This window comes from Peromyscus maniculatus, chromosome 4 (genome assembly GCF_049852395.1).
Source record: "Peromyscus maniculatus bairdii isolate BWxNUB_F1_BW_parent chromosome 4, HU_Pman_BW_mat_3.1, whole genome shotgun sequence".
NCBI lineage: Eukaryota > Metazoa > Chordata > Mammalia > Rodentia > Cricetidae > Peromyscus > Peromyscus maniculatus.
In genome coordinates, this window is record NC_134855.1 from 136437433 (window position 1) to 136462921 (window position 25489).

A 25489-nucleotide genomic window follows, 5' to 3' on the forward strand; every position below is an offset into this window, starting at 1 on the left:
GCTGCCTCCTGAGGGATGGGATTTGCTCACTATCAGGGCAATTCTCCCATTTCAGTTGGCCATGAATATGAGGTTCAGGGCAAGTGTTTGGCTTTATGCCTGCCATGGGTAGCATGGGTGACTAACTCAGACCAGTCTCCTGTGATGAAGGATCATAATACTGATTGCACAGGGCTGAAGGAGGGATTGGAGGTGATCAACTTCCTGGCTCTAGTTCAGCAAGACCATCACGTTTAGGACCCCTGGGCCATAAAGGACCTGCTCCTTCCTGGACACTTCTCCAGGACTCTGCCACTTTTCTTCCTGGTCTGGCCAAGGCCTGGTAAACTATTGGGGAAGATGAGGTCCAGACAGTGGCAGTGAGGCCGAGGATAAACAGGTGCTGGCCACATTTGCAGAAGAGATTAGATCATGTCACATGTCTGAGCAGCACACTATGTGCTTAGGCACCGTCTGTGGGGTCCTGGCGAGTGGGCGGGCAGTGTTGGCCAAAGGCCGCAGAAACCGCACAGGGCCCAGGCTGCTGTGCTTCCCTCTGACCCCATTTCCATCGCAATGGCCGTGTCTGGAGGATACAGTGACCTCAGCTGGAGGATGAGCTGCCTGCTGCTCAGGCAGAGACAGACGGTGCAGAGAGAGGATGGCCGTCTTCTCTTGGGATTTTGTGGGCTTTTTTGCTTTGTTTTAGAACTTGGACTTGACCCCAAGGGCCCACTCATATCTGTTCTAGCTCCACTCCTTTCAAACTGAGAATCTCCCCCTATGAGAGCAACCATAGACTCAGCAGCTGACAGTGTCTTTGCAGGATAATCCAGAGTTCTCTTCAGTCATGTTAGAAGCGTGTGGTCCAGAAGAGACCAGCATGTATAATGAGGGCATGTTAGATGGAAGAATGCAAGTCTCCTGGAGGCAATCAGAGGAGAGAGCAGACTTTCTATGGAACCTTAGAAACCTGTTATAGCCACCGGCCCTCCTCCTGAATCCTTCCTTCCTGATATAAGCAAAGCCCGCAGTCCCAGAGTGGACTATTCTTTCTACCCTTTACAAGATGGTGGGCTTCTAAAACTATTCTTTTTTTTGGTTTTTCGAGACAGGGTTTCTCTGTGTAGCTTTGCGCCTTTCCTGGAACTCACTTGGTAGCCCAGGCTGGCCTCGAACTCACAGAGATCCGCCTGGCTCTGCCTCCCGAGTGCTGGGATTAAAGGCGTGCGCCACCACCGCCCGGCATTCTAAAACTCTGCTTAGAGGGCATAAACACAGCAGCTTCTGAAAAAATACAGTCTGCTATCTTTTTTTTTTTTTTTTTTTTTTTTTTTTTTTTTTCCCCAAGACAGGGTTTCTCTGTGTAGTTTTGGTGCCTTTCCTGGATCTCGCTCTGTAGACCAGGCTGGCCTTGAACTCACAGAGATCCACCTGGCTCTGCCTCCTGAGCGCTAGGATTAAAGGTGTGCGCCACCACACCACCACCCAGCCTATAGCCTGCTATTTTAAGAACCCAGGAAAGTGGTTGTAAATTATCACATGACAGGACCAGGAATTCCATAGAGATGATGGAACATAAGGTATGGACTAGCTTTCTCAGACTCAAGTTCCCTCTCATCAAGAATAGCATTGTCAGGCTTCTCGGGAGTTTTGAGGGGATCTGGGCATGTCAAGTAGATGGGGAATTCAGCCTAGCATGCCCTGCCTGGCTGTGATACCTCAAACACATTATTCTAAAGTGTCCATCCCTCTCTCTATTAAGTATCACTGAATGGGATAAGTAATTACAGACAAGAAAATGCACAGTCCAGACCCAGTAAAAAACCTCATTCCCCGCCCAAGCCTTTAGAGAGTCGCTTGCAGAAATGACACCAGCAGCCAGGGAACAATGAGACATATACAGCTTTATTTAATCTGTAAAAAGTCACACTCTGGCAGAGTGACACCTTCCTTATCTTAGCAGAAAGCAAGGCGTGTGTGAAAACCTCTTCCTCAGATTTGGAACCACATGACCTTGGCTGGGCTCACATCTGGATACTTCCAAGAGAAGAGTCCTTGCTGTGTGGCAGCTTCCTCCCAGAGGGTCTCCCTGGCTGGTATGATCCCTCACCGACAACCTGGACAGGGCTGCCCTGAGATTGTCCCCTTCCCTCCTATAAAGGGACACTGCACGCTTAAAACTTTCCCAGAAATGGGCTCCACTTCAATGTGACTTGGTGCCCATTAATGTTTGCTGAAACCTAGACTACACTTACTTATCATGGTGATGTGTTAATGATTCCTCCTCTACCCCATTAAGACCCTCACCATCGATGGCATTTTAAATCATACTGTCCCCTTCTATGGGACAGAGGGATGGAGAACCACTCTCCATCCAGATCTGGGAGGCACTTCCTGCAGAGTGTGGGTGTCTGGGAAGTGGTATCAGATGTATGGGACAGCACTTCTGTCTGCAGAGTGGAGCCTGGCATTTTGTTTTCTGTCTTCCTTGGCTAATCTGGAGCTTAGGCCAATTCTTTGGAGAAAACTCCATGGTGTACAGACATCATTTTAGGTTTCAGATCCCTCCTTCTGACTTATACAATGGTATGCATGAATCCACTTGGACAAGGAAGGTGACTGCCACCTTGCCTATCTGTGTAACGGGTGACTCTTACTGGTCACAGCTAATCAATGGTCCACACAGTGACTACAGTCCCCACATCCCTCAGATCTGCTCTCTCCTGAAATCACTGCAAATATTGTCCAAGTGGAACCAAAATCCAATCTTGTGGTCCAAGCCATCCAGATATCTGCTCTGCATATTTCCCTTTAAAACGCCACTGAGAATGCAAAAAAGTCCCTTTGCAGAAGCGCTACAAGAAAGCATGTCTAAAATCGCAGAACTATGCACACACAGACACAGACACGCGTGCTCGCACACACATGGAGTTGGGAATCAAAGAATCTCGTCAGGTACATATTTGAGGGAGCATAGGGAAAGGCTGGCGAGAGAAGATATGGAGATCAGATCGGATCAAGATGTTGGAATGTTACAGTAATGGCATGGTGTGGTTCTTGGTATATACAAAAAGGGGTGTGGAGAGAATGGGAAGTCCAGGCTATTAGAGAAAGGTTCTGTGGCCATGCATGAGTGAAAGACAGTGGAGGCCGCTGACAGGATGAGATGTTCTATTATGGAGTGGTCATTTCAAGGAGGAGGGACTTGCATGGTCCAGGGAGTAGCATCTGCTTAGCAAGACACCTCCATGGTCTGGTGTCTGTCCAGGACATCAGGGGACTCACAGGATTCTTGAGTTCCATCTGACTGATTGCTGGTCACAGACCTGCTAAAGGGACTTTCTCCAGAGCCAATGCTACTCGAGGTGGAGTGGGTTCGTGATCGGGCGAGCCGGGTCATGCTGGCAGACGGTACTGTAATAAAGAAGCAGGATATTAGAAGGAGCTCAGTGAAGCTCTGGTACTCTACAGTTTCACCAAAGACTCTACCTTTCCCAGCCCACCTAAGATGACACCCAGGATGACAGAAGAGGTACCCCACTTTGCACTATTTGCTCCAGGTGAGTGGCTGTATGCAAGGCTGCTTTGATCCCCTGCATCTCGATTCTCCCCAGATTCTACTTCAGAGTACAACGGGAAACCCTAAGGGTGGAGTAAAGCCTCTTAGCTGCGCCCCCGCCATTCATACAGTGATTAGGAAGGTGGCTTTGGGAACACATACTGGTGACCCAAACCTGCAGTGCATGCAAGACTAAACCAAAAGAAAGAATGACAAACCACACAAGTAGGAAGGTATTTCACAAACACAGTGCAAGCCCGATACAACAAGACTACCATCCGTGTCCACAGGCTACTGTTGCCCTCTGGGGAGGAGACACAGATGGGTAGAGGGGAGGGAAGGTGTTCTGGAGCTGATGACCATAGAGGGATGAGGTACAGGCTGTTGGGGATCAGGGGTTGAGAGGAAACTGACTCTGGGGTTGTTTACTTTAGACTCCTGTTTTGTTACCGTTACTAGTTTGACTCTAAGATCATTTAATTTCAGCATGGCCTGGACAGGGCTTTACCAGACAGAACTCACTGCCTATTATTCTGGATCTGCAGTCACTGTCCCTGCTGCCATTTCATCACTGGGGTCAAAAGACACCATCGCTGTGGGGCCTCTGGACACAGATGCTAACTAACACTTCTACCTAGAGTCAAGGCTGCAGGCCCTTTTGATTCCTGTCTAGGGCTCACTTCACGGATTAGGACATAGGTGGTGGTGGGGATCCCCTCCCCGAATTGTGCTTTAGCTGCCACTGTCACCCTGGCTGAGGACCGAGAGGAGACCTGCAGTTCAGCGGAATCCTCTTCCTTACAGGACCAGGCCTGATCTGCAGGGTCAACTCTTAGAACACACTAAGCCCTGTTCTATCGGGCTCTCACTGCACAGGGAAACCGCGGGCATGCTGCAGGCAGCCAATGCAGCAGGAAGAGCATGGTTGGGAGGCGGGCAGGGCCAGCACAGGAAGGTACCTGACTCGCTGCTGAGGTGACTGAGCTGCACATACGGGACTGGAAGCAGGATGGACACAGGAAAAGGCAGGTTAGTGACCCACACGAGCTAAGTGATAACTTTGGCTGCCTAGAAGATGCTGACAGGATACTGAGCCAGGGATGAACGTTTCTCTCAAGGTCCTAGAGAAGAGCATGGGTGCTTAAGCACCACCTTTAACGTCACTTCTCCAAACAGACAAAAGAAGCTACTCCATCCTCACTCTACAGGGAGCCACCCTACCTACCCTGGTTTAGAGGTCAGCTGCATGACCAGGTATTTTTCTGGAGAGAGGATGAGACTAGGCTAGGAGAGGACTTCTCCCGGTGAGCAGAGGGCCACGTGTGTGGGCTCGGTTGGTAGTAGCTCACAGACAGGGACAACATAGCCACTCTAGACAAGACACACATGGTCTTCCTGGCAGCTACAGGTCTGAACCTAGGGCCCGGCTTCCGAGGCAGCTTGCCAATGGTCATTATCGAATGGACACCAAAGATGGAAAACCTGCTTGCTGGGTAAAGAGCTCTGTCTGGGGCTAAAGGTATTTATTTGTTTCCCCTGAGAGAAGTGAGTGAGAGTTTCTGTGACGAAGTAGAAAGCTCAGGGGAGGAGGAAGTAGGAGCCCAAAACAGCAGCACATGACATGGATGTGCTCGACACACTGCCAGCTTATCTCACGGCAGAACACACTTCACAAAGGACGCTGTCCTTTTCTCCTGGAGTAACTACTATGTTCTGTGGGCCAGGTAAAACCTGCTGGGTTCAGATATAAATCACAAGATCTAATTCATGACTAAGGCAGCCAAAGCTTCAGTGATTAATGTGGGCCTGGTCAGACTTCTGAGATTTCAATCATGGCTATGCTGCTTATGGTTGGTTTCCCCAGGAGGCAAGCTAAACATTCTGGAGCCTCAGTATGCTATAAAATCACTTCTCAGAACCAGGTGTGGTGGCGTATACCTTTAATCCCAGCACTCAGGAGGGAGAGGCAGGTGGATCTCTGAGTTTGAGGCCACTCTGATCTACAGAGTGATTCCAGGACAGCCAGTCTACACAGAGAAACCTTGTCTTGAAAAACAAAACAAAACAAACAAACAAACAGAAAAAAAATCACCTTAGTCTGAGGACATATATTAGCTGTCAGTATAACTTAAACACATGCACAGATGGGTGAATGCTCCATACTCTCTTGTTTTCTACTTAACGGCTGACTAGCAGATGGGCTATGTCCTGAGACTTGTGGTCTCCCAGATGGTAAATGTATCCTATTACCCATAAATTTCTGCTAAATAGAAAACATACTACTCACTGTAGCCCATTCCCTGCAAAAAGTACTTGAAGGCCTCGGTGAGCTTCCCAGGCTGGGGGAACAAACAAAGAAGGCATTAATTTATACCTAAGTAGAGAGGTAGCAATGAAAGAGGAGAGAGAGAGAGAGAGAGAGAGAGAGAGAGAATGAATGAGAATGTAGTTACGTAGTTATTATGAGTGCTTTCTTACCTGAACTACTTGGGGCAGTCCTCCACAGTCTGCCATCTAGAAGAGGAAGAACACTTAAGTCAGCAGGACCTCCACTAAGGGGAATGCTCTCAGCATCCCAAGGCCTTTCAAAGAGGTCAAGAATGGCCAGGCGGTGGTGGCGCACGCCTTTAATCCCAGCACTCAGAAGGCAGAGACAGGCAGATCTCTGTGAGTTCAAGGCCAGCCTGGTCTACAGAGCGAGTTCCAGCCAGGCCAGGACAGCCAGAGCTACACAGAAAGGGTCAGGAATGAACTGTGGTCTCCCTGATGCTTAACTGCATCCATCTTTGCATCACTTCAGTGCACTCTATGCAGTCTTGATGCTGGCAATACCTTTGGACTGAAACCTGAGAGAGACGCCCAGTGCTCTTCGTTCCCAGGATGCCAGGCCTAGCTTCCGGGCCTGTGCAGGTGTTTCTTGTTAGGCTGACAGTGATATCAGCTGCAGCTTCCATCCTGGCTCTGCCTGCGTCCAAAAGCTTATTCTCACGGCCCTCAAACAATATGCTCCCATGGCTCAGCTTCGTAAGGTCCCGTGTCCCTGTCCTGAGGTCAGGGACAGGGTTTCCTGTGTTGCTTAGTCCTCCACTTCTTGCCTTTAAGTACTTAGGCACAGGCATGGGTTACCATGCCTGCTTTATAATTCCCTTCATCTCTTCATTGTCTTTATGACAAAGGGGTGTGATGCCATGAGGAGTGGAGACCTGTCTATTCCCTCCCCAAGCTGGATCTGGTGGTACTGTTCTTTACTTTTGAAGGGTTTTCATCAAGCAGTCTTAGAGCTTTGCTAGTATGCACGGGAATTCCCTGTTTACTCCTGACTCTTGGATATTACCCCAGCATTCTGCAATGAGGCTGGAAAACTCGCATTTCTAACATTGTGACAGAGATGTAGCAGCTGCCAGCCTGCGCTCAAGACTGTTCCCATTGCATGTTGGCCAAACAGAAACCAATGTATTCCTTCCAGCTGATATGATCTGACCTTGGAGAGAGGCTACTTGGCTGACTTGCCTCTATTTAAAGGGATATGAAGGGTCTGAAGAGATGGTTCAGTGGTTACAGCAAGTACCTGCTGCTCTTCCAGAGATCCTGGGTTCAATTCCTAGCACTCACATGGCAGCTCACAATTATAATTCCAGATCTAGAGGATTTTATACCTTCTTCTGACCTCACACCAGCCAAGCACATGGTGTACACACACACACACACACACACACACACACACATACACACACACCACGCACACACATAAAACACGCATACATATAAAATAAAATAATGAATTAAAGCTTTATGAATCCTCAGCAGGTAGTGGTGGCACACAACTTTAATCCCAGCATTTGGGAGGCAGAGGTAGGTAGATTTCTGAGTTTGAGGTCAGTCTGGTCTATAGAGTGAGTTCCAGGACAGCCAGGGCTGTTACACAGAGAAACCCTGTCTTAAAAAACCAAAGTCAGAGCCGGGCGTTGGTGGCGCACGCCTTTAATCCCAGCACTCGGGAGGCAGAGGCAGGCGGATCTCCGTGAGTTCGAGGCCAGCCTGGGCTACCAAGTGAGCTCCAGGAAAGGCGCAAAGCTACACAGAGAAACCCTGTCTCGAAAAACAAAAAAAAAAAAAAAAAAAAAAAAAAAAAAAAAAAAAAAACCAAAGTCAGGGCTGGAGAGATGGCTCAGAGGTTAAGAGTATTAATTGCTCTTCCAGAGGTCCTGAGTTCAATTCCCAGCAACCACATGGCGTCTCATAATCTGATGCCCTCTTCTGATGTGCACGCAAAACACTGTATACATAATAAATAAATAAATCTTAAATCATTAAACAGGCTACTTTAAAAAAAAAAACAATCCAAAAAAACCAAACCAAACCAAACCAAACCAAAAAACCAACCTATATGAATCCCTGTTTCATTACTGGAATTAACAATTTCTTTAAATGGGAGCCATTATTTAAGACAGGAGAATACCATAGAAAGCATAAGAATTTGAGGTTAAGAAGGAACAATTTGAGAAAAACAAGCATGAGAAGCAACCATTTAACCTGACAAATATAAAACAGACCAAACTAGTATGAGCTGAGATTTTTGAAAAGTTTAGAAGCTAAAAACTGGTTAGAAGTAAGACATTGTTGCACATGCCTATAATGCAAGCCTTGTACATCTGGGGTAAGGCCACCCAGGTTATATAGTGAGTTCCAGGCAAGCCTTGACTATACAGAGAGCTACTGTTTCTATAAAAAAAAAAAAAAAAAAAAAAAGAAAGAAAGGAAAAAAGGAAGTGAGGAAGAAAAAGAAATAAAAGAGAAGGAGGGGGTTGAAGGGCTGCTGGGGGAGAGGCAGTCACTGTCTTTGGTGGCGTGGCCACGGTGACTTACTCAGGCTCCACAGGATGCCATGTGGATGGCCTGGTTAAGCCCAGTGGGTTACAAAGTAAAAACAAAAAGACATGAGAGTGGGGTGGGGACTTGTTGGTACATGGGGGGAGGGCTTATGGGTATGGCAGAGGCATAACAAAGGGTAGGAAGAAGAGTGGGACCAGAAAATATCATGTCTGGGTTAGGCGTGGTGGTGCACGCTTTTAATCCCAGCACTTTGGAGGCAGGGGCAGGTGGATCTCTGTGAGTTTGGTCTTGTTTACATAATGAGTTCCAGTAGCCAGGGCTATCTGGGAGACCCTATCTCAAAAAAACAAAACAAAACAAAACAAAACCAATTAACAACAGCAAAACCAAAACAATAAATGCCTGAAACTGTCAAAGAATAATTTAAAAATAAATTAGAAGCTGGGCGGTGGTGGCGCACACCTTTAATCGAAACACTCAGGAGGCAGAGGCAGGCGGATCTCTGAGTTCGAGGCCAGCCTGGTCTACAGAGGGAGATCCAGGACAGGTACCAAAACTACACAGAGAAACCCTGTCTTGAAAGATCAAAGAAAAAAAATTATAAAAAGAAACAAAATAAAAATAAACCAAACACATGATTGATTAGAACCATAAAACAGACCCTACATGCAGAGAATGTGGGAAAACTACATATATTTTCTTTTTTGCAATGATGGGACCTCATACACACTAGGTACTCTCTGAAGTGCATCCCTAGCCCAAGAAAAACTATGTCACACATCGATGCCATCAGATACTTTTGAGTATCTGTTCCATCTGCCACAGGAGACGTCTCCTCTGCTCTAGGCTATTGTGAATAGGTGTGTGTGCCCAGAAATAAACCTTCATGGCTATTGCAGTAGAAAACTAATTGGAGTTTTTTTTTCTTTAAAAAAATATTTATTCTTTGACAATTGAGTTTTTCATTTAAAATTATGTGTATGTATGGATAAGCATGGTGGTGCACAACTTCAGACCCAGCACACAGGAGACAGAAGTAGGCAGATCTCTGAGTTTAAGGTGAGTCTGGTCTACACAGTAAGCTCCAGGTCAGCTAGAGCTACATAGTGAGACCTTGTCTCAAAAAAAACAGACAAACAAGAAACATACACACACACACACACACACACACAAAAAAAAAAAAACTACGTGTATGAGCTCACTGACAGACAAATAAGAAACACACACACACACACAAAAAAAAAAAACAAAACAAAACAAAACCGTGTATGAGTAGCACTGGCTACTACTCTTCCAGGGTTTGGTTGCCAGCATTCTGTCAGGAGGCTCACATCCATCAAGCATGCGCACACACGCACACACACACACCCCAGTTAATGTATTTAAAAATAACAATAAAATAAATCTTTAAAAAATAAAATTACATTTATGTCTATGCATATGAGTGCAGGTTGCCTGCAGAAGTCAGAGGTATCCGATTCCCTGAAGCCTTGGGACATGGGTACTGGGAACTTTGGTTGCTCTTTTGGGTCCTCTTCAAGAGTAGGATGCACTCTTAACCAATGAGCCTTCTCTCCAGCCCGTTAGTTTTCATTAAATTTTAGAAGTTGCATTTCTTTAGTTTGTGTGTGTGTATGCATATCATGCCTGGTGTGTATGGAGGTCAAAGCCTCTGGTGGGGGTCAGTTCTCCTCTACCACGTGAGATCTGGGGGTCCAACTCAGGTCGTCATGCTTGGCAGCAAGTGCCTTTACTTGTGGAGCCGTCTAGCTGGCCCATGGTTTTGTGAGCTAGAGTCTCTTGAAGCCCAATCTGGCCTAAACTTGGCATGTAGCTGAGGATGAACTTCAACTCCTGGTTCTCTGTCTCCCAAGTCTGGTTTTTGAAACATGCACCACCATACTTTGTAAAAATTAAATCTGAAACCATAAATTTTTTTATCCATATTTTAGAGAAGGCCATTGATCATCGGGAGTCCAGAGCACCGAGAGTTACACAGCTCCAAGCCCTGAGTGTGCTCTGTGTGTTCTGAGAACTAATGCTGCTGCTGCTGACAGTGCCTGCCCTTCACACACACGAGAGAGGGAAGAAGGCAGGAGTCACGTGGAGGGAGACAGAGGAGGGGCAGCAGAGCAGCAGGCCAGCTCCTCAAACATGTGAGCAGAGACTCCAGCTCTGACAACACTCAGCCAGAGCTTCTGTAGGGGACACTTCATGAGGGTGAATTTCTTATTTGAGACAGGGTTTCTCTGACTTGGCTGTCCTGGAACTCACTCTGTAGACCAGGCTGGCCTCGAACTCATAGTGCTGGGATTAAAGGTGTGTGCGCTGTCACCACCCGTCGAGGGTGAATCTTGATAATCTGGAAACTTAAAAGTACAAGGAGGCCTAAGAGAAAAAAATGTACCCCTTATCATTAAGAAATTCTAGAAGTTTTCTTAAAAATACAACAGGACTCAGGATATAAAGCATTCCCAGTACCTCCTTAGTTCTTGTAATTTTGTGCGTTCACTAAATGTTTATGACATAAATGGAGGAAAACAAATATAGGGCTATAAATATCTTCTAATCTTTGCTTGTTTGTTTTGTAGCTCGGGATAGCCTGGAACTCATTATATAGCTCAGGCTGGCTTTAAACTCATAGCAAACCTGCCTTAGCCTCCTACTAGTTGGAATTATTAGGCACAGGCCACCATCCCAACTTTCTTTCTTCTTCCTCTTCTTCTTTTTTTTTTTTCCCCAGACAGGGTATCTCTATGTAGCCCAGGCAAGAGATGCACTTGTATCTCCTGAGTGCTGGGATTAAAGGCATGTACCACCATGCTCAGACCTCCAGCTCCTCTGATCTTATGATCTAAAAACACATAGGGAAAAAAGATACTAGTATTTTACCACATATTTTTTTAGTGGACAAGATATGAGAATTTAGAAAATGTATTCTTTGGGCTGGTGAGAGGGCTCAGAGGATAAAAGTGCTTGCAGCCAGTGCAGCCCAGCCTGACAACCTGAGTCCTGTCCTTGAGACCCACGTGGTGGAAGGAGAGAACTGACTTCTGTAACTTGTCCTTGTGTGTCTTGGCACATTGTGTCTACTACCGATAAATACATAAATGTAATTAATATGTTTTTCTTATTTTTAGAGAGAGAGAGAAGAGAACACACAAGTGCCCATGAGCGGAGGGAAGAGAATTATCCTTTCTGCATGAAAACACAGAGTTGAAGCGTATCTAACTTATCACAACTGGTTGGCTGTGAAAGAAGACACATTACCTTTAGCAAAGTTGTATTTATAGGGTCGAGGCGAGAATTACATTCAACCTGAAAAAAAAAAAAACAATTTTATAAATTGCTAGACTTACCATCCCAGTGATCTTATAAGCCAAAGAGATTAGATGTCACGTGTGAGGCACACTTTGTCTGATGGTTCAGAGTTCATCTAAAATTTTGCCATTTCCTTTTCTGATGCTTTCAGTCTTTCAATGAACAACATGTTGAATCTAAAGGCTTTTCCTGCTCGTTATGACATGTGGGCAAGGAACATTCCTTCTCTGAGAGACAAAGAAGACTGTGGCCCTGTCCTGCTGGGATCTCCTCCATGTTGTCCTAGCACCAATGGCCTATCAGCTGGGCCTGTGCATTGTCTCCATCTCCCTGCTCAGTCCCTCCCCAACCACTGATTCTTCTGCCTCAAGGTCTCTGGCTCCCCAGTGTGAAGCTGAGTTCTTCTGTGACTGTTCCCTTGCAATGGTCAGCAAAATCAGGGATAGCAGCTTGGTACATCTCCATGTATGGGATCTTGTATCCTTCTATCTATGAAGGCAGGGACCTCAAAGAAAATATTTTGGGAAAATAATCTCGGAGCACATGCCCCATCACTGAGCTATATACCTCCAGCTGTCAAAGGACAATAGTTTATGGCTCACTCACTCAAACAGCTTTCCCTTATGTTTTCTAAGAATATACACATAAAACCTGTGATAATATACACCACAAAAGAAAATGAAATAACTTTGAAAACTTCACAGCTGTGTGGAATGAGCACATGGGAAGCCAAGTAGGGTTTTCAGAGATAGACAGGAAGGAAAGGTGGGTGTCTGGGGGCTCCCGGAGGCAGAGAGAGGCAGAGATAAACAGGAAGGAAAGGTGTGTGTCTGGGGGCTCCCGGAGGCAGAGAGAGGAGGGCCGTGCAGTCCCCGTGTCACTAGAGTGGCGAGTGTCAAGTGCAGATGCACAGAGGCAAAGCCAGGGCAGACTGGAGCTCACTGTGGAAGGCAGAGGGTTTCTGAGGTGACAAGGTCTGAGTGGTTAGCAGAGCAGTGGCATGTGTGCATACTGAAGAGGCAGTGGGCCCATCGGGAGTGGCTCTAGTTACCTAGGCAAGAATCAGCAATCCAGGTGAACTCTGGATCTTGGGATGCTGATGGGCAGATATACAACACTCCTCTAAAATCAGGAGGTGATCTAAAAGCCAAGATCAATCAGGTTTAACTTGCTCTATGTGAATGACAATGCAGGTTGTGATAAATGCACCATTTTTTTCTATAGCATATGCAATGATTCCACAGGTAGAATTTTAAAGTGGGTATCTAATGGCTAGTCACAGTGCTCCGAACTTAGTGGACAAGCTATAAATATTTTCTAAGAAATCAATTTCCATGTCCGGATTTAGCATAATAAAGCATGCTTTCCTTTATCTACTACTTTGTAATTCATACAATTGACAGTGTTTCCATGTTTAACTAACTACAATCACCAGGGCCCAGTGTTTTCTTGCAGGGCTGGAGACTGACCCCAGGGCCTTACATGTGAGTGCTCTGCCTTGAGCTACATTCCCAGCCTCAATCACTGGACTCTGACACATCTATGCATTTTCCAAATCCCCAAATAGATAGATCTGTTACTCCTCAGCCCTGAACAAATAGGGGATGCTCAAAGCGATGCTGAATTAGTGAACAAAGCCAGGTGTCAATCCTGAACTAGCACCTGTGGAGCTTCTCTGGATAGTCAGTCCCAGGGCCACCTCTCAAGTCCCCACCACCAGAGGCATAGGGGGCTCTGGCCAGGGAGTCAGGTCTAACGGGTGATTAGAGGAGTGTCTACTCTGTGTTTTGGATGAGGCCCCTCCTCTCAAAAAAAAAAAAAAAAAAAAAGAAGCGTGGAAATAAGATAAAAAGGCCTTACTTATTTGGCTAAACTATGCCTTTAAAAAATAAACGAACACGCTATTTAAGTCAACACAAGAAAAAGCGTTGTGGCCCTCTGCAGCCTTATTTGCTGAATCTGTGGTGGTTAACTTCCCTTAAGTGGAAGGCTGAGTGCCGAAAATCTGACAATGACTGCCACAGAATGGACAGCAGCACACTGTCAAGGACCACACTAACCAATCTGATGAGACCTGGTGACAGCTGAGGAACTGATTTTCAAAACATGTAACAGCAAACCCTGGTAGGTGCAATTAGATACAGCATGGCCCCATGTGGTCATGTTCCCATGACACACGTCAGCGGTGTGCCTGCCACATACATTTGACTACACTTCAACCCCAGCCCGCTCACATCAGGACATACTTACCACAGCCTCCACAGCAGGTGAATTGTCCCCCACCACCAGTAAAGTAGAACACCTAGGAACACGAGGAAGAAGAGGAGTCAGTCAGCAAGTAAGCACAAACACTGGGGACGATGGATTCGTCATGACAGGCAGATACACAGCCATTCAGTGGGGAGACTCAGGGACTTACTTCAGTGTTTTCAGCCTGTTATCATTTTGGCCCAGTATAGGTCTTTCAATCTCCAGGTCTCTGCGTCTAGACAAACCAAGCAGAATCAGGGTCATTTGCAGGAAAATCATGGCCCTTTATGTGTTTCCTGGACATGTAATCAAGAGTATGGCAGTCTAGGAACATTGTCTTCTTCACACCTGAGGATGGAAGGGCCCTGAGCGTTCTACTGAGGCTGTTTCCATGGCACCCTGCATGCTACAGAGCAGGAACAGGGATTTTATGGGATGCTAAAAAGGGGGAGAACTTTAAAACTCAAACAAAAGCAATACTGAAATCCTCAGGTCTAACGAATTTTCCAAGTGGTCTGTAGGAATGAGCCCCTTAGGAGGAGGGAATGGCATACTTTTATTTGGGAAGAGGGTTATACTTACAATAGCTTTGCATAGAGCTGTTATCTTTTTCATTTCAATTAAAAGCAGGAAAGCTCTCCAGATTCAGAAGTTAGCATTGCACCTTACTGGGTGTGTAACTGCAAACTCAGCGCTGACAAATGCAGCCTTTCCCACCACATCCCCTCTTTGGAAAACTACTACTAGGGAGGAATCAGTGCTCTCTCCTCAGCCTACCCTCTGACAGGAATAGACAAGAAAGTAAAGTTTGAGATACTCAAGAAAAAAAGGGCTGACTTACATCCACATCATGATGAGGTATCAGCAACCAGAATCAAAATCAAGCCCTAGTGTTCTCTCCATTGTCTTCCTACATGTGCTTCCCTTCAGGTCCCCATGATTATTTGCTTTTCTTGAATATATGTAAGTTAGCTTTCTTTCCCCCCCACACTCAGGACAACCTAGAAACTACAACTCTTTTCAGAACTCACAGTTTACTTCTTTAAAGCTCTGGCTAAAATCGGTCTTATAGCTCTTCCATCCTAGAATGGCCAGACAGCACAGGTAATACAACAACGGCAGTAGATTATTTCTCCTCTCTGCTTTCTTAGAAGTCACACGGATTTTAGAGCTGGACTACACAGTTAACTGAAGGAATGAGAAACTCTACCCATTATAGGAACCGAGGAAGAGCTGGAGATTTTCTTGGTTGATGTCTTGGGCAATGTGCAGTCTGTAGGTTTGAATGAGGTCCAAATTGGCCTGCAGTTCCTCCTAGAACAAGTGAAAGAAAACACCAGTAAACTGGGCTGCAGAACAAGTCCATCTTATCTGGTTTGTATTTTCAGTGGCGATAGACTTTCCGCTCATGAGGGGACTTGGGGTGGAGCTCAGGATTTACTAATGCACAGATACACTGAATGGCTAACATCTTTTTTATTTGCCTCATCCATAGTTCAGTTCCATATTCTGTGGCAAATGAGGGCACCAACTGGTATATGGAATGGCATATACTAAAGACAGTTACATAGAGCCAAAAATGTCAGGCCCAGACAGTATACACTATGATTTTACTTATTTCACGTTCAAAAACAGGCAAAGTAAAGAAGAGAGGTAATAGAATAGTGGGTACTTTGTTTAGGGGGATTAGTGATTAGGAAGAACACAAGAGAACCTTTTTGGCTGATATATAGTATATGTGAATTATGTCTCCTTTATTAATAAAACAATAGGATGGAGGCCACCCACCAATAAAAGATTGAGATTAAAATCCCAGCACTTGGAAGGCAGAACGAAGAGGATCCCAGTTTGAGGCCATGCCTGGGCATAAGGCACTGTCTCAGAGGCAAGAGAGGGAGGAATCAGAAGACTTAAAGAGTGACTGCCTATAAGAAACAGGACATGAGATGGCTTGCAGATTTTCTGTGATAAGCCTGTATAAGCTCCTTTCTCTAAAATAAAAGTAAATTTGTTACACTGATAAAATGTGATGAAATAAAAGAAAACAATGAAGGAAAGACTATTACTTTGGAGCTGGACTTTGATTCAAAGGTCAGCTCCATCATTTTCTGTGTGGACAATGGTGGAATATTATGCTGTGTTTCTGTCCTTTGTTTCCCTATCTTAAAAAAAAGGCAAAGGTGCTGGAGAGATGGCTCAGTGGTTGAGAGCACTGGATGTCCATCCAGAAGATGAAGGCTTACACTATATACACAAGATGAAAAAACTTAGTCCATACATAATCAGTAGGTAATACCAACTCAATCTATTCGAACCTTCCATGTTCCTATAGGCGTCTTTAGAATTAGGTATGCAGGCTGACCAGCCTTCACCCCTCACTGTAACTGTTCCTCCACACTCCAGCAACCTCACAGCTCTTGATCTCACTGCTCAGTTCCTCCATCACTCACTTTTCCCTTTGAAAACAGGACAGGAGGCAAATCCCCACCAACAATTATCCACAGGACCACAGTCACCCCTGCTGGAGATTCCGGTGTCCATCAGTTCCTGAGGGCTGAATAAGATCATCTCTAAGCTCCCCTCACAATAACATTTCAGAGTTCTTTGCTTTTCTTCTTCTGAAATCTGTATTTCTGTGAAGCCTTTCCTGAACCTCCTGATGGCTCTAAAGATGTCTGGTGAGGCACTGGTGTTGCCAAACAGTCACAGATGGCATTCTGCTCACAGGGGACAGGTGGAGGAGATGCTGGTTTTGTCACTCTCCAAGTGCCAAGATCCCTGAGGCTAAGGGAAGCCTCTCCCATAGGCCTGGTCTTTTCAGGGCCACATGCCCTTCTGACTACAGGAGCCAGTAGACTGCAAGGTACCTCGTTCTTTCCCAAAGCACAACAAAGCTTTGCACACACACGCCAGGAAACCCAGCCCTTCAGGTTGCACAGGTGCTTACCTGCCCAAAGTGATGAGCCAAAATTATGTCCACGATGTTGGTCGTCAAGCCTGAGAGCTAAAAGATAAAAACTGTGTTAGGAGAGTGAGCGTATGTGAGCATTGCATGGCTGTTCACTAAAGGAAGGTGTACTTTACACATATTATCTTTCAAAAGCAAATAAAAAAACACAGATCAGTATCATTTCAAAGAAATGTGAAAAAAAAAAAGGGAAAAATGTAAGGAAAAAACTAAGTATTCTTTCCATGGTATGAGCAGAGCTTGCTTTGAAATAGGGTTGGAAGGAGTAGTGGCCATTCCTTCAAAACTCTGAGTCCTGAGACTCGTGGCCGTCTGCTGCTTCATTCCTGCCAATATTTCTGCATCTATACTGGGTTGAAGGCAGGTAGAGATGCACTTACAATCCCGCCCAAGACATGCAAGAGACAAAGAAAGAAAATTCCTTGCAGTTTTAGCCATCTTTATTTCAGGCAGTGGGAGGAATTGCTATATTTACAGAATGTTCTCACACTTTGAACATTTTACCCCCAGTTCTTCCCATTTCAAAATGATGCATCTCATGTCTAATAAATGCAGCAATCTGTGTAAATCTGGAGACAGTCTATTTTCAGAAACATTTCCAGCTCAAACGATCTTGCTTTCTTTAAGCTTTCTTCCTGGGCTTTAGATGGAATTCCTACTGAGGACTTGGATCGGAGGTGAGGCACTGAGTTGGAGGTGGGGATGCAGAGGAGGAGGTGAGGGAGAGACATGGACGTGGCTGAAAGATTAAGGAGGAAAGATGGCCTGAAATCACCCCTGGGCTGTGGGTGAGCCATAGACTACAGCTGTAAGAGGAAGAGACTCATCACCCAGCTCACGTCATGTGTTGCATTATTCCTGATGCTCAGAGCCCCAAAGTGTTCTTAGATGTCACTAGGTTGTTACACATCTAAGTGCGGGGGTGCTACACTAGACAGGTGAGCACATTTTACACCGGTCGGACTGTGAGAGAATTCCACAGCAGCTGCCAGCAGCATTGTTAGTGCTCTCCAGCCAAAGCTAGGGAAGGCCATATTCCCCAAATGTAAATAAGTGTGGGGAGGGACAGACAGACTGTTCAGAATCTGGTCTGGGGATAGGTAGAAAATATATGCAGGGTCTCATTTACCTCATTACAGGAATGGTGTGCCACCATTCCTGGCCCAGACAGGTTTTTCTTTTTTTTTTTTTTTTTTTTTTGGTTTTTCGAGACAGGGTTTCTCTGTGTAGCTTTGCGCCTTTCCTGGAGCTCACTTGGTAGCCCAGGCTGGCCTCGAACTCACAGAGATCCGCCTGGCTCTGCCTCCCGAGTGCTGGGATTAAAGGCGTGCGCCACCAACGCCCGGCCCAGGTTTTTCTTTATGTGAGAATTTTATAATTTTCCTGATCAAACAGCCAAAATATTTTTTGTTTGTTTTAGAAACAAGGTCTCACAATATAGCTCAGTCTGGCCTCAAACTCTATACTCATCTCACATCAGGCCTAAATAAGATAAAATTTTGATCATATACTATTTTATTCTATAGTATCAAATTTTTGTTACCTTCTCTTTGGTGATTAGACTTTGTCTATCTTTTTGTCTTACAAATAATGTTTTCACAAGTATCCTAGCTTGGTAAGTTTATCGCTATGTGACCTTAAATAATTTACTAATTGACTTGGTTAACCTGAGAAGAGCAGTTTAAACACTAAAGAAAAAAAAAAAATGGGCGATGGTGGCACACACCTTTAATCCCAGCACTTGGGAGGCAAAGGCAGGTGGATCTCTGAGTTCGAGGCCAGTTTGGTCTACATAGGGAATTCCAGGACAGCCAGGACTACACAAAGAAATCCTATCTCAAAAAACCAGAACCAAACCAAACAAAAACCAAGAACCTCCCCCTCCAAAAAAACAAAACAGTGGCTGCTATACAGTAAGCATTAAATATGTGTTAATTTCTTTAAAAATCATTATTAACCCTTCCCTTAAATCTACATCACTGTCCTTTAAAGTTCTCAGATCCTGAATTACTAGATGTCATGGGTTTGAGTATCAATGAGTCCCTGATACATGTGAGAAATGAGGTTGTAGTGCTCTGGAAAACATGACTTTCGGTGGCAAATTACAAAGACATTCATGGTAACCAAAAAGTATTTAAAAGCAGGTATTTAAAAATGAGATTTTACATTAAGCCATCTTGCTGATAAGAAAATGAAAGCTTAAGTTCTTTTTTTCTTACAGAAAACATCACTGCTTTAACTTCAACACCCATGGATTTATATTAAAACACAGAAATAACATTTGCCTTCAATGGACTGCTTTCACTGCAACCTGAAAACAGGAAATCAGGTTTTAACACAGGAGAACCCAATGCTAACAGAACATGAAGCCTTTTCCATGATCTCTCTTTTACTCTAGTTTAGCATGAGAATTTTTTTTTTTTTTGAGCTGAGGATCGAACCCAGGGCCTTGCGCTTGCTAGGCAAGCACTCTACCACTGAGCTAAATCCCCAACCCTGAGGATTTTTATATTCATTAGGTCATTAGTGTTGGAATTCCTGGCCACTCCCCCAGCTACATGACCGCACATGCGAAGTTCAGTAGGCAAGTAAGGGGCCTTACGTCCTATGTAATCAGTGTGCTGCATGATCTCATAATTGTGCACAGAGTGATCACACAATCGATGTGCATGCGTGTGTAGCTCCGGAAGCCCATATGCGCATGTGCAGGGGAATCCATAAGGAGCTGGACACAGACTCCTTCCCTTTCTTCTCCTCCCCTTACCCCTCTCTCTGCACATGTCTTCTACAGGCATGGTCATGCTCTCTTCTGTCTCTCCCTTCTCCTAATAAAACTCTGATAGTGGGTTTTGTCATGCCTTGTGGCCCTTCTCACATGGTTACAGCGTGGCTTAATAAATAACACAGTGCCTCCGCATGAAAACCAACAGTTAGCATACTCATTTTGTTTCCTATCTGCTGGCACATATTTCAGAGATCAAATTTCTTCATCTTTCATATGGTAAACATTAATAATCCTCATGACTCTTGGAACAGTAGGAAAGAGCTATTTCTGTGTTTACTAGAGATATGATTCATTCATTCATTTTATTTATTAAGAAAGTAAATGCAAGCCAGATTAAGACATTTGAGATACAAGAAAGAATCTAGCAGGAGACTTATATGCAAAATTAAAAAAAATATTTATTTATTATTATATGCACTGGTGTTTTGCCTGCATGTATGTCTATGTGAGGGTGTCATATCCCTGGAACTGGAGTTACAGACAGATGTGAGCTGCCATGTGGGTGGTGGGAATTGACCCCAGGTTAGAATAGCACCCAGTGCTCTTAACACCTGAGCCATTTCTCCAGCTCCACTCATGTAAAATGTTTTTATGTTGAATGGGGATTCACACAAGAAGGGCAGAGAATTTTAAAAGGAACTTTACAAGAATATTCCAAAAATAGGCAGAGATGTCACTGCCTCTTAGGGAAATTCAAGTTATAACCTATAACTTTTAAAAAGATGATAAGAGTTGGGGTATAGCATAACATTATAGTACTTCTCTAGCATGTGAAATGGCCTGGACTCATTCCCTATACCACAGGGAAGACACAAAGACAATAGCAGGAAACTCTTGGTTGTTGTTGCAATCATAAGGGGAAGAAGGGGTTGGGAATTTATCTCAGGGGTAGAGTGCTTGCCTAGCAAGCACAAGGCCCTGAGTTCGGTCCTGGGGCGGGGGCGGGGGGCAGAAGAGATGGGGGAAGAAGAAGAGACACACAAAAGAATATAATCTACAATACCAATTACATGAGGCTTCAGAACACATGAGACCAATCTGTTTGTAATAGAAGTCAGAACAGAGTAGTAACTGGCAAAGAGTATCTCTTGGGAAAAGGTAGAAGATCTGAAAATATTCTATGCACTGGCTATGTAGTGATTACCTGTATAAACATTTGTAAGTTATATACTTAAAACATTTTGTCATGGGTTATAGATGAAGGTTGATGTTAAGAATGCTTGCATAACACATTCAGTTCACAACACTCAACAAAACCAAACATCTCATTTTCCTTTAAACTTCATAAATAGGTAATTTTCTAAGGGACCAGAAAATGAACAGATGGACACCGTCATTTAGTACTTACTTTGGAAGCTGCCCAATCAATCCAGCCTTTAGCACACGGGTCAACGTTAATGAGCACAAGACCTTCTACCAGCTCTGGATGATTGAGCTGAAGGAGAGACAGAGACAACTGTGAGACTCCCACTCTCTTAAAGCAGTCGACATGGTCAGCAGGTTTGTGCTAAATCTCACTGCCTCTGTCTGGAAGGAAGCCTGCAGAGAGGTGCTCTGGAGCACCTACAGACAATAATACCTCTGGAAATCTGACCCAGCACCTGGAAACCAGTCTCTCAAAATGCTGTCCAGCCATCATCCCTTGCATGGGGCTTAGGGAAGACCAGAGTTCTGTTGCTCCAGCAGAGGACAGCATGCTGCAGTGGTTCATCTCCTAGGGGGACTTCCTCAGGAGCAAGTGTGCTAAACACTTGCCATAGGGGCTTATGTGGGCTGCTGTGGTCCAACACAGGCTCCTGAAATGTTTTTCCTGAAGCCACTGAATAGGCAATGCCACCCCCAAAACCACGTTCCTGGGATCCAGGAGGAACGTCACAGCAGGAGTCCTTCCACAGGGTTTGGTAGGAAAGTGCAGTCCCATTGTTTTGTCACATTATGGTGTCAGTTCTGCTCAAGCTCACTTTTCATGGCTTTAACAATCCCCCCAGAAGCCGCATCTGGGTCTCTACAGTGTCCTGTCCTCATGTGTGGATTTTCAGATCCTCTATACACAAAGCAAGCCTTTACACACACATGTGGCTTGAACAGCTGGAACTTACAAAGCCAACACAAGCAGGCACCTGGCTGGGACCCCCACACTCTCTGCCTCAGGAGTCAGACTAATCCTTCCTGTACTTACCGCGAATCGGCTGAGGATGTAGGCTCCTGCTCCAACTCCAATACCAATGATGCCCTTCAGACTGTGAATAGGACACATCAACAATTGACAAAGTCAACTACCTTTGGAAAGAATATAAGCTGGGTGTATATGCAGGGTCTCACAAAGTTTCCTAGACAAGCTTCTTTAACTTCTCCAACTTCAGTGTCTTACCTATATTAACAAGGGTAACTCCACCTACTTTCAAATTTCCTCTTATAGTTAAATGAAATATGCTGTGGGTGTGGTGATGCACACCTTTAATCTCAGGACTTGGGAGGCAGAGGCAGGCAGATCTCTGTGAGTTCCAGGTCAGCCTTGTCTACATTGTGAGTTCTAGGACAGCCAGGACTACAAGAGAGATGCTGTCTCAAAAATTATATATATATATATATATATGCCTCAAATCTGGAATTCATTTTCTCTACCACCTCAAAATTCATCAGCAAATCATGTCAAAACTACCCAGAAATATTTCCATTAGTTACTATTATCCATGCATTTTGATTTTACTCCTTTACAAATGACTAGAAGAGGAATAATCCTATTTTTTGGTTGTTTTTTGTTTTGTTGAGACAGGGTTTCTCCGTGTAGTTTTGGTGCCTGTTCTGGATCTCACTCTGTAGCCCAGGCTGGCCTCAAACTCAGAGATCCACTTGCCTCTGCCTCAGAGTGCTGGAATTAAAGGCGTATGCCACCATCGTCCGGCAATCCTTTTTTTTTTTTTTTTTTAAAGTTAAATAGTTTTACCAATGTGTAATTTATATACCTACAGCAATCTTTTTAAAAGTCTAACTTGTATATCAGTCCAGGATTAAAATCCTTTGATGTTTTTCCTTTTTACCAATAAGGACACTGTCAACTTTTATCTAATCTTTCAGATCTATGGAATCTGGTCTGTGTTTCTCAGACTTTATAACATGCCTTTCTTCCACTCGATCTTATTAATTAGTCTTTCTTTTTCCCTGGCTCTCTGTCCTAGCCTATATGGCACCTATCCAGAGAGACATTACCTAGCTAGCTTCATTTATGAGGAGCCTGCTTGCTCTTTTATCTATCATAATAGCCACAGACTTCTTTGTACTGATACTGCTTGGTGCTAAGGACCAGTCTCAGAGCACAATACTTGCTAAACATGTGCTCTATCACTGAGATACACTCCAGCCTACTCTGTCTAAGTCGTTTATTATGATTATCTCTCACCGACACCCATGTCCCAACTATGCAACAAACGTGATGAGTCTTCTGTTTGTGAATCACTGTATTTATATTTAGGGAATATAAAGTATTAAAATAAAACGATAATCTATTGTTTTGTTTTGGAAGGTTATCTGTTTATTGGGAGTGAAAGCCTGGGTTTCATTTGTAGCAATGAGGGGGAAGAAAGTGGAAGACTATAGAATCTACTCACCTTAAGTGTGTAAGAACAGGGGGCAGCATTTCAGCTAGCTCGTCCATGGTGGGGTACTGATACCTGAAACCCAGAAAGACATCTCTTCTGAATTAGAAAGCACCCACAGTTCCCAGTCACTAGGAGACCTTGACCAGTCCAGGAGTCTTAGAGAAACACATGATTTTTTTTTTTTTTTAAACCAAAGGCTCAAAGGATGTGATGAAACAACTTGTGGCCTGCTCCATAATCCTCCATGACTGCCATGTGAGGAAGGGAGTAAAAGTCCACACTCTTATGACAGAGGAAGCTATAGGAAGAGAACTGGTTAGATGGCCCACTATGTGCTATTTCCAAACCCTTAACATTCGCTCCCAGGCTCAGATTCCTGAGTCAACTCAGGAAGTAGCTTGCAGTCTGCCAATCATATTTAGGCAGTTAAATATAATAGGAAACAGAGTTTCCTAGGCCTATGCTCCATTATAAAACTTGGGTTCCTCAGAATAAATGTCATTTATTTCACTTAGGATAATACATATTGTACTAGAGTGTGTGTATGTGTATGTGTGTATGTATATAGTAAATGGGCTCCTATATAAGGAGGCAGGATGGGCTCTATAACCAACAGGGAGCTCAGACTGTATGTGGTAAACACTGTAAAGGATAGTGTGTTCTCAAAACTATTTATGCACAAGTCAGGAAAAATCTTGATGGATATCACCTGGGCGAATGACAACCTGTCTTGGAGAGACACAACAGCTTGGAAAGGTCAACTAAGATTCTGTAACAAGACTTCTTGGGTTGGAATCCCAGCTCAGCTACTTATTTGTACACTGACACAGACCCTCTAGGGTTCTGTGGATCAAGGGCGCTAACAACAAGCATTTAAACAACAAGAGCCTGGCTTCTATGCAGGTGCAGACTCTCCATTATCTTTGGAATGTTTAAGCTCCAGAAGTCACTAGGAAATGAAGCACACACAAGAGGGGAAGGTCTCCCTCCTCCCTCCAAAGCTCTCACTGGCACCCTGCCCAGGGGGCACTTGGGAGTCTGTGACGCTGACATGCAGAGCTAGTTTAGGATGATGTTGAGTGCCAAGGCCAGTCAGATGGTGCCCTTGCCTGTCAAGATGGCTCCAGGGTGAATGGTTCCCCAGGTGTCCAAAATCTACACTTGATCTTAGCCAAAAGGCCGAGAAGCGATCCAAAATCTATCTCTAGGTGGGAACTCAGATGGAAAGGTACTCCCAGACTGGCAAGCTCGAAGGCTGAACTGGGTTCAGCCTATGTGTTTGGCACTTTAGGAAGAGACACATGTGACAAATGTAAAACAAAGGAGTCAGGGGACAGATCAGAGTCTGTGAGAAATGGGTGTTCCAGACACATTCTGTCTTGGGACTATAGGCACACAGGTACTGGCCAGGAAGAGGCATTCCTCTCTCTGTGAAAACACACAACCGTCCTCAACACACTTACACACAGGCTTCTGAGACCAGGGGCAGCAAGACAGGCAAGCAGTACCACCTGTAAGTGTGATACCGTCACAGGGAGGGAAACACACCAAGGCCCCCACAACCGGTTCACCCGTTGGTTCTTTGGCCTGCATGCCTCCCAGAGATCTTCCCTAGGGCCTTACCCTGTTGGGAAGGAAGGTGCCCCTTCTTGCTGGCCTGGGGCGTCCACATGGCAGACAGCAAAGTGCTGGGTGATCTCCTGCATATCCTCGAAGTTGAAGAAGGTATTGAAACAGGATTTATCTATGAGATGAGAACAGCTGTGGATCACAAGTTCTCCAGCTCTCCCCAGTTCTCCTCTGCCCAGCTGTGCCGGCCACTCTCCTCTCACTCCCTTCTCAGCAGCGGTCCACTTGAGCCAGGGCTCTGCACAAAGCCTGTGACTTGAGCTCTCAAGGAGACTGCACAGGAGGCCCCTCAGTGAGTGGACAACAGCTGCTTCCCAACTCTAGCAGTGGGTTCAGAGTAGGAACCACCTTGCGGAGGTTTGCTGGGTTTCCTGGTGGTGCACAAGTCATCTTCTACCTCAGTGCTGTCTCCATGCACCTTCTTCCTCTCCCTGATGAGGAGACCCTGACCTTCCCCTGACCCTGGCTAGAGGACATCCTCAGCTGCTGGTCATCACATGGGGCTTTGTCAGAACTGCTATGTGCAAGGAGGAGATGCTGCTTCATTTTTACCCTCTTCGTGT

General features: G+C 45.0%; 1 protein-coding gene across 6 annotated transcripts in view; it reads right to left on the minus strand.

Annotated features, from left to right (window-relative positions):
• Positions 1-1866: 1866 nt before the first annotated feature.
• Positions 1867-25489, minus strand: part of LOC102906731 (protein NDRG3) — a 68813-nt gene continuing 45190 nt past the window's right edge. For 3 of the 6 annotated variants that reach the window (XM_076571054.1, XM_076571055.1, XM_076571057.1), the window contains 13 exons: positions 24921-25041; positions 23307-23369; positions 21878-21938; positions 21047-21133; positions 16893-16949; positions 15156-15259; positions 14115-14180; positions 13946-13997; positions 11645-11692; positions 6020-6055; positions 5829-5880; positions 4501-4539; positions 1867-3396 (listed from right to left, as the gene is read on the minus strand). In XM_076571054.1, coding sequence (XP_076427169.1) covers positions 3215-3396; positions 4501-4539; positions 5829-5880; positions 6020-6055; positions 11645-11692; positions 13946-13997; positions 14115-14180; positions 15156-15259; positions 16893-16949; positions 21047-21133; positions 21878-21938; positions 23307-23369; positions 24921-25041 — 968 coding nt within the window. In that variant the 3' untranslated portion in view covers positions 1867-3214. The remainder of the gene's footprint in view (positions 3397-4500; positions 4540-5828; positions 5881-6019; positions 6056-11644; positions 11693-13945; positions 13998-14114; positions 14181-15155; positions 15260-16892; positions 16950-21046; positions 21134-21877; positions 21939-23306; positions 23370-24920; positions 25042-25489) is intronic. The other 3 variants (XM_076571058.1, XM_076571056.1, XM_076571059.1) reach the window with 1 other exon arrangement.